General features: G+C 40.6%; 1 protein-coding gene across 1 annotated transcript; it reads left to right on the forward strand.

Annotated features, from left to right (window-relative positions):
* Window positions 1–356: 356 nt before the first annotated feature.
* On the forward strand, window positions 357–3,213 carry LOC116970811 (interleukin-8-like). The gene is made up of 4 exons (XM_033017364.1): window positions 357–508; window positions 1,110–1,245; window positions 1,346–1,429; window positions 2,488–3,213. The coding sequence occupies exons 1-4, from the start codon at window positions 445–447 to the stop codon at window positions 2,513–2,515; spliced, it is 312 nt and encodes a 103-aa protein (XP_032873255.1). The 5' UTR covers window positions 357–444; the 3' UTR covers window positions 2,516–3,213.
* Window positions 3,214–9,912: the final 6,699 nt, after the last annotated feature.

The raw sequence follows: 9,912 nt of genomic DNA on the forward strand, positions 1-9,912 counted from the left end.
GTCTTATTTTCATGATTTTCAGATTCAGATTCAGATTAGTTTGTTGTTCAGACGCTATGGAATTCCTTATTCACGTGAAGCTCACAGAGTAAAGAGTAAACTTATAGTTAATATAACAATAATGACGAGTGGGAATCAGCAGAATGGTGCAAGATTGTAATGCACTCTGAAGCTGTGCAAAAAATATCAAAGTGCAATAACAGAATACCTGTATGAGGTTTAGAGCCCAGATGGATTATTTCCTGCCATTGTTTTTGTGTCACTCTGTCTATTGTTACATTGTACAATAACCTCAGCTTCCTGGGAAACTCCAGGCAATGACGTCAGCTGCTGATTCATAACATTTGCCAAATAAATACAGCAGTTGAAGTCCAAGGATCAGCCAGAGACAGCAGCAGCAGCAGCAGCAGCACAAAGTTAAAGAACAACATACAACACAGCACAATGAACAGCAGAGTTATGTTCTCCATCCTTGCCCTCTTCATGTTGTCTGCAACTTCCATACAAGGTAAGGAATTATTAAACCATCCAATGTATATTGTTACTTCTAGAATCCACTTTTTTTTAAAGAACATAGTACTAAATGTAGCGAATTACAATAATCCAAATAAGAAAGTAAAGGCCAGTGATGTGAATTGTGTGAATGTCTCCTTAACACATAGTAAAGGATCGCCAGGGAAATATTGCCCAGGTGAACGCACACTAAGACAAGGAATGTGCTTTCACTAACTAACCCAGTCACAACGCTGAACTCTATATCAAAGCTTCAATTGAATGGCTTCTGTTCCATCAACGGAAAAATGTTAAAACATTTCTAATAAATCACAAAAGGTATGTTTGCAGGGAGAATGAATAATTAAAATAAATTGGAAAATCAGAATTAAATCAAAGATGTTCTCAATTTGTGCAAGAAACACTTTATGTAGCCCTCTGCAACTCTGACACAGCATGAGCCAGATCTGCTTTCAAACAGAATATATTTCTTTCTGAAATACCTGATTACAGATGACAAATAGTGAGCAAACATGAGATCTTAGTAGTTGTTTTGAAGTTTGCATAACGGATGATTCCAGGAAAGTCTCACATTCTGTTGTCCATCCCGCCTACAGCAGCATCGATGGGAAGCTCGGGGATGAACCTGCGATGTCGGTGTATCAGAACATCCTCAATATTCATCCATCCAAAGTTCATGGAGAATATCGATATTATTCCACCAGGCCCCCACTGCGAGACAGTAAACATCATGTAAGTTGTTGTATGAAATGGCCCTCTCTTTATTTTAATACTAATTTCAATGATAATAGGGTCGTTTTAGCTAATTGTTTTTAATCGTTTTTCTTCACAGTGCCACCCTTAAAAATGGCAACATGATCTGTCTGGAACCTAAAGCAATCTGGGTGCAGAGAGTGATTAACAGGATGATCAATGAGTAAGTTTCACTTGTTTAACCTGAGCTACCATGATCTCAGTGATGGAGCAACAAAGCTGCTTCACCAAAGTACTGAGTCAATTAGCCACCGTTTTATCTGAATATGTAGCTGGAAACAAGCGAGAAAATATATGGCCAACTTTTATGCCTCATTTTAACTGATCTTCCTCTCATGATTTCTACAAGATGTCAGTTAAAAGCAAGATTACAGCCTTGTACTAATGTGAATTTGCTGCATTATTAGACATTTCCATTTCTTCCCCTTCTCCTCTGAAACTCTCTACATCAAGCTGCTCAGCAAACAAGATTTTATGTTGAGGAAAAATGACCCAGAATTCTGGAGCACTTTCTCCACTGTTGAACCTTAACTTAAACTTTGATCCAAAAGCCCAACATTTTGGGACAAAGGCGCTGAAACCATTTGGTTTAGTTGATGGCCTGACTAAGATTCACTTGGCTGGGAAAAGGAGGTCTCACCAAGGCCTCTCCCACCAATATCCAGGGACATTATCAGCATTACTTCAGGCAAACTAATACTGCCCACAGATGGGAATAAAGATTGGCTGTAAGAGGGTTGGAGAGGAGGAAACTGGTCATGAGCTCGCCCAATATCCCACTTGCCATTGCTGCAACATGCTGAGTGGATAATGGAGGAGGTAGATTAATTAAGATGCAGAGGCAGCATGAATTGTCACCCAACTTTAAATCATTCTGTCCGACTGCCCCATGTAACTATGCAGGGAAATCCTACTACAATCCCCACTGTAAAATCCTCTCAGGTATCTTCAGCTAGAACAGCGCATGTATGTCATTCATTTGTTATAATCGGGTAAATTAAAAACATTCAGACTACAGAGAGATCCTTCCTTAAGTAATTTGAACTATTCCAATGATTCCATACTCTGAAAATAATAATATTGTGTCCCAGTAATATTTAGCCTGTGAAAATATTTAGCATTATATCGGTAAGAACAAGTAATAATTTAGTTTAGTAGCAATGTAAATTGTCTTCTGAAATTACACAGTGTAATGTTTATTCATTGTTGACATTTCTATAGGCGCAAGAAGAAGGAGAAAGCTCAATGAGAAGTTTGAAGGTGAAGATGTACGTGGGAATCTCCATTGGCTCAGCCTCTGTAGTTGAGCTCATTGTAAACTCCTTCAGTCAATGAAATTGCAACTAATTTAAATTATTATGGTATTATATCTGCTGCATTGTTTTGTTACAAAGATTTTTGTTGGATTTTTTAAAGTATTTTGTTTAATTGAGTTTTAATTAACTTATTTTGTGTGCATTAATGATATAAATAATTGACAGTGGTTTAAAGACTGAATGTAAAATAATCAGAGGTCGGGATCTGTGATCCTCATTCTTTGATGAAGTTGCCTGTGTTACCCACCCCGATTACTGCATTCCTGTGGTTACTGATCTTAAACTGTTAATGCTTATTCTGTCAAACAACCTGAAACATGGAGGGATTTGGCATAATTGGTAGAAATCTCTTCAGCATTTGTAAAACAAACCTTTTTACATTAACTCTTAACTGCTTCCTCACCAGAGAATGGGAGAGTGGACAAGGTTTCAGAACCTAATGTGTATATTTATTGTTTGATTATCTGTATTATGATTCATTTTCCTGTAATTATTTAATATTCATGTAATTGTTTTCTATTTATACATTTTTATCAGTATTGAAAAATGTTCTACAATGAAAATGCTGAATGATTTATAGGGATAACAACTTGTATAGTTTTTTTGAACTAATTTAAAATTGTATGGCATATTGCTACATACTATTCTCATCTTCATATAGATTGTTTACATAAATGTGCAACTGTTAGAAACAGTTCACAAAAATGTTTATTTGGGCTATCTGGGCTATCTCAGCCTGAACATAAATGTACTGTTCAATTAGTTCCACACGACTACTTTTTCTACATTTGTAAAAAAAGATCGTTTTGTTGTTGCATTTTCTGTTTAAAATGTTAATCCAGTTCAAAAGAGCATTAAACCAAAGTTTTAAAATATATTTCTGTTGTTTGAGACTTGATTGCACATCAATCACTTATACATTTGTTCAACACACAGCACAGTTTGCTTCTGTAAATATTCAACATCCAGAAAAAGGAATTGAATTCATGTCGTATGGTTCAGAATCTCAGAGAATCATAAAATACTTCATAGACACTAAAACATGTTTTGTAGTATACTCACAGTTGGAATGTATTAGTTTAAAATCCAATGATCACACCGTCACATGCCACAAGCAGAAATGAAACTACACCCAGATAAGGTGTCCAGTAAACCTTTGGCACGTGGGATTAGGCAAACTCACTCACTGAGGCATGTGGTAGAACAATAGATGCTTTCTTCATTACTACACTCAAAATACTGGGCATGCTCACAACATTAATCAGGCACAACATTCTTTAAAAAAACAAACATAACTTAGCAATAATTCATTCATCAATATTTTCATGAAACTATCTAATCTAATCCTTTAAGTATTCATTTCACCTTGTAACAACATCTCTCAGGCATTCAATATGTTTTCATTGGGACAATTAATCTTGTCTTGTGATTTCCAGATAAGAACATCAGAACATATGAGAATAGCAGCACAGTGCAGGCACTCAGCCCCTCAGACTTGCCTTGCCCTTCCATGGCTGATCTGCCTCAAGCCTCATTTCCTCTTTGGTGGCAATTTGCCAAAGCCCATAGTTCCATGATTGTTCAAATATTTAAACATATTTCAGTAGATCCAAGAAGAAGGAGGGAGCTCAATGAGAAGTTTGAATAGAAACATAGAAACAAAAAAATAGGTGCAGGAGTAGGCCATTCAGCCCGTCGAGCCAGCACCGCCATTCAATGTCATGGCTGATCATCTAAAACAGGGGATCCCAACCTTTTTCATCCCGTTTACCCTGGCAACTTTAATAGCACATAACTATATTATTTCACTTATGAACAACTAAGGATGAACAGATACCAGAACCAAACACAGTCAGTCAATGAGAAAAAATATGTACAAATCCAGAATCAACAAATTTACCCCATGGGTAGGTGAAATTTACCCAAGGTTGGGACCCCTTGCTCTAAAATCAATAACCCATTCCTGCTTTTACCCCATATCCCTTGATTCCTTTAGCCCTAAGAGCTAAATTTGTCAAGATGTACATGGGGTTCTCCATTGGCCCAGCCTCTATAGTTTAGCTTGTGTAAACTCCTTCAGCTAAAAATGCAGCAGTTAATACCATAATAACTTAAACATATTTAAATATCCCCAATTTTAAATGACTTCTCCCTAATCGTGTAATGATGTTGTGTCGTTTGTGACTCTCCCACTAGTGAAACATCTTGACGTCCGCACTCTCATGGCCCCTTGGGATTTTATGCCCCTGTCCCACTTAGGAAACCTGAACGGAAACCTCTGTAGACTTTGCGCCCCACCCAAGGTTTCCGTGCGGTTCCCGGAGGTTTTTGTTCGTCTCCCTACCTGCTTCCACTACCTGCAACCTCCGGCAACCACCTGCAACCTCCGGGAACCGCACGGAAACCTTGGGTGGGGCGCAAAGTCTACAGAGGTTTCTGTTCAGGTTTTCTAAGTGGGACAGGGGCATAATAGGTTTGATTGAAATCATCTCAGTTCTTCTGGACTCCAAAGAAGATAAATCTGATTTATTTAGCTGGTGAAAGCATAACCTTCTCATTCTCAAGAACTAGCCTAGTGATTTTTTGAACCATTTCCAAAGCTAGTATATCCTTTCTTAAATAAGGGGATTAAAACTATGCAAAGCATGCAAGGTGTGGCCTCACCAGAATTGTAACAATACTTCTCAATATCTACACTCAGCACTTGAAACAATAGACATAAAAAGCTGGATTAAATCAACAGGTCAGACAGCATCTCTGGAGAAAAGGAAGAGATGACGTTTTGGATTGAGACCTTTCTTCATACTGGAGAAGGGTCTCAAGCCGAAATGTCACCTATTCTTTTCCCCCAGAGATCCTGTCTGACTTGCTGAGTTTCTCCAGCTATTTGTGTCTATCTTCGGTTTAAACCAGCATTTGCCGTTCCTTCCTACACATACTCTTGAAATAATGATTAATATGACTTTTGCTGCTTGCTGGGCCTGCTCACTTTAGGCAATCGTGCTCACGAACATCACGATTCCTCTGTGTTTCACACGCACAATCTCTCTCTATTTAGTCAATAGCCTGTCTTTAAATTCCCCTTACCGAAATGCATGACCCCACACTCTCACATTAAACCCCATTTACCAGCTTTTCACCCACTCTCTTAAACTCTCACTATATCTGCTGCAGACTCTTGGTCTCAACTGCAATAGAGATGTTTGCAAGTTATCTAGGCTGCACAAACAGCTTGACCACTGCTTTCTGGCCCTGTAACCATGGTAAAGTGGAAATATTGATCCACATGCTAAAGCAAGTATCTGTACTCTGCATGCCAAAGTCAAGCCATAGAAGCGAAAGCTTCAGGAGCTTCATCAACTCTGTTCCCTTTGTTGCCTTCCCCCAGTTTGTTCCATCTCCGTGACCCAAGCAAATCGAGCTATTATTCAAGGATTTGGATTAGCCTCAATATCAAAATGTTCACAATGCAACTGTTGAATACCTCACCATAGCAAAGTTCACTTTGATACTTTCTAATTGTGCCTGGACTTTATCTAGCATTGCTGTTCCACCTTTGCATTACTAACATCTACCATTCACTTCCTGATATCATTATATGACATAATTGTATCAAACTAGAGGCGAACCTACAAACATATATTTATTTAAATCACACCAAGTAATTGAAATAGCCCGCCAAGCACACACACACACACACTAAACCAGGAATCTGAACGATGTATCCCGGGTTTTATCTGATGTCTTATCTGTATGCTAATCCTCAGTAATGTCATGAAAGGCACTTTGTCATTTTTCACACATACGCTGATGACAATAAGTTTCACCTCCCTTCCATTTCTCTCGACCTTTCACTGTTTCTAAATTGTCAGCAGAAATGTCTGCAATATTAAATGTTGGGAAGCCATCATTCTGGGACAAATCGTCAATTAAACTAATTAAACTAATTAACTCGAGCCAAGAGTCAAGAGAGTTTATTGTCATGTGTCCCAGATAGGACAATGAGTTATTGCATTTACAGCAGCACAACAGGATATTGCAGTCATAAATACAGAACAGATCAGTGTGTCCATATACCCCAAAAATATATATATATACACATCAGTAAACAGATAAAGTGCAATAGGTTGGTATAGTTCATAGTTTGTTTGAAGTTATGTTTAATAGCCTGATGGCTGTGGGGAAGTAGCTGTTCCTGAACCTGGATATTGCAGATTTCAGGCTCTTGTACCTTCTACCTGATGGCAGCGGAGAGATGAGTGTGTGGCCAGGTTGGTGTGGGTCCTTGATGATGCTGGTAGCCTTTTTGACGCAGCGACTGTGATAGATACCCTCGATGGGAGGGAGGAAAGAACCGATGATGGACTGGGCAGTGGTTACGACTTTCTGCAGCCTTTTCTGCTCCTGGACATTCAGGTAGCCATCTTGAAATCCTGTATGATTCTGAGAAGATGTTGACCTCAATATCAATGAGTTTTGGGCCTTCTCTTTGCCTAACTCCACCACTGCCTAACCTTGGCTGCTGAAAGTGAAAGTTTCTTTTTCATTTTTATTTGCTCCAGACTTTCCCAACATCACTCAATCTATTTTGACCTGGAAATCACATCAAAACTCTGCTGTCTGAAGTGATATGAAGTCCTATTCAATGATCAGCCTGCATTTGCTGAGCAAAACGGGTTTGGAGTTAAACAAAGTCTGAATTTTAAAATCCTCTATACTTTCCCAAACCCCTGTGTGGTTTTGTCCTCTCTATCTCTCTCATCTCTTTCAGCCCTATCACCTTTGAGATATATTTGTATTTCCAATCTTGCCTTTCAGACTTTATAGAGATACAGCGCAGAGACTGGGCCTTCGGACCATCAAGTTGGCACCAACCAGCGATCACCCATACACCGACACTGTCCTACACACTAGGTACAATTTATAATTTTTCAAAACCAATTAACCTACAAACATGCACGTCTTCGAAATGTGGATGGAAACCAGAGCACCCGGAGAAAACCCATGCAGTCACAGAGAGAACGTAGAAACTCCATACAGACAGCACCCATGGTCAGGATCGAACCCAGGCCCCTGGCTCTATAAGGCAGCAACTCTACCACTGCCCCACTGTACCACTGCCACTTGATCCTCAACTTTCTGACCCACAGACCTCAGTCATTTAGGGCAGGTGACACCATCCCCTCCACAGTAATCTTCAACACTGATACCAATAGACAATAGACAATAGGTTCAGGAGTGGGCCATTTGGCCCTTCGAGCCAGCACCGCCATTGGATGTGATCATCCCCAATCAGTACCCCGTTCCTGCCTTCTCCCCATATCCCCTGACTCCATTATTTTTAAGAGCCCTATCTAGCTCTCTCTTGAAAGCATCCAGAGAACCTGCCTCCACCGCCCTCTGAGACAGAGAATTCCACAGAATACCCTACAAGTTTGCATTCTCAGTCCCCCACTATACTTTCATTACACTCATGACTGTACAGCCAAATTCACCACGAACATCCGATACAAGTTTGCAGATGCCACCAATGTGGTGTACCAGCTCAAGAACAATAATGGGATGTTAGAAGATAGAGAGCTTTGTAACATGGTATCAGGACAATAACCTTTCCCTTAATGTCAGCAAGACAATTGAGCTAGTTATTGACATTAGGAAGCATTGTGAAGTACAGTACATGCATCATGGTGCTGAATTGGAAATGGTTGAAAACCTCAGGTTCCTTGACATTAAGTTACCAACAATCTATCGTGACCCAATCATATTGATGTGACAGCCTTTACTCAATACCTTTACTTCTTGAGGAGACTTAAGCCCCTGTCCCACTGTACGAGGTAATTCAAGAGTTCTCCCGAGTTTTCCCCTGATTCAAACTCGGAGAATGTCCGTAGCGGGCCCGTAGGAATTTGTGGATGTCTCGTAGCGGCTCGTAATGGTCAACTACGAGTAACAATTTTTTTCATCACGAGTATTTTTTTACTCATGGGCATTTTTTCACAGGGATGAAAAAACGTCACGACTTTACCGGAAGTCCCGAGTACCTACCGTTAACATTACGAGCCGCTAGGACATTCTCCGAGTTCGACTCAGGGGATTGTCATATGCTGAGAGAATGGAGCAGCTGGGCTTGTACACTCTGGAGTTTAGAAGGATGAGAGGGGATCTCATTGAAACATGTAAGATTGTTAAGGGCTTGGACACGCTAGAGGCAGGAAACATGTTCCCGATGTTGGGGGAGTCCAGAACCAGGGGCCACAGTTTAAGAATAAGAAGCCATTTATAATGGAGCTGAGGAAGCATTTTTTCTCACAGAGAGTGGTGAGTCTGTGGAATTCTTTGCCTCAGAGGGCGGTGGAGGCAGGTTCTCTGGATGCTTTCAAGAGAGAGCTAGATAGGGCTCTTAAAAATAGCAGTCAGGGGATATGGGGAGAAGGCAGGAACGGGGTACTGATTGGGGATGATCAGCCATAATCACATTGAATGGCGGTGCTGGCTCGAAGGGCCAAATGGCCTGCTCCTGCACCTATTGTCTATTGTCTATTGAAAACTTGGGAGAACTCGTGAATTACCTCGTACAGTGGGACAGGGGCTTGAGGAAATACGGCGTAGCTCCAGTGACTCTTGCAAACTTCTATGGATGCACCATGGCCAAGACCACAAGAAATTGCAGAGAGTTGTGGATGTAGCCCAGTCCATCACACCAACCAAACTTCACACTATTGACTCCATCTACACTTCATGCTGCCTTAGCAAAGCAACCCAATTAATCAATGACCTTTATATCCCAGTCATACCTTCAGTACCCTGCCTCAGTAAAGCAGCCAACATAATCAATGACTTGTCCCATTCTGGTCATTCCTTCTCCTCACTGCTCCCATCCAGCAGAAGGTACAGAAGGTACAGAAGCTTGAAAGTGCACACCACCGGACTCAGGAACAGCTTTGATAGACTAGGGTACGGTCGGATTCACCTGTTCCCCATATTGGACATTGGATTTCCATTTGGTGAATGGAACTGATGCGCTACAATCCGGCATTCTATTCTGTAACTCAGAATAATATTCTGCACTCTGTATCTTCCCCTTTACTCTATCTATTTTACTTGAGTTTGACTTGATTGTATTTGCAGTATGTATAGTACTATCTGATCCATTTGGATAGCTATGAAAACAAAGCTTTTCACTATGGTACACAAAAACGCTGGAGAAACTCAGCGGGCGAAGACTCTCCCCGCCACCCCCCATCAGTCTGAAGAAGGGTTTCGGCCCGAAACGTTGCCTATTTCCTTCGCTCCATAGATGCTGCTGCACCCGCTGAGTTTCTCCAGCATT

Source organism: Amblyraja radiata, chromosome 1, assembly GCF_010909765.2.
Source record: "Amblyraja radiata isolate CabotCenter1 chromosome 1, sAmbRad1.1.pri, whole genome shotgun sequence".
Classification (NCBI taxonomy): domain Eukaryota; kingdom Metazoa; phylum Chordata; class Chondrichthyes; order Rajiformes; family Rajidae; genus Amblyraja; species Amblyraja radiata.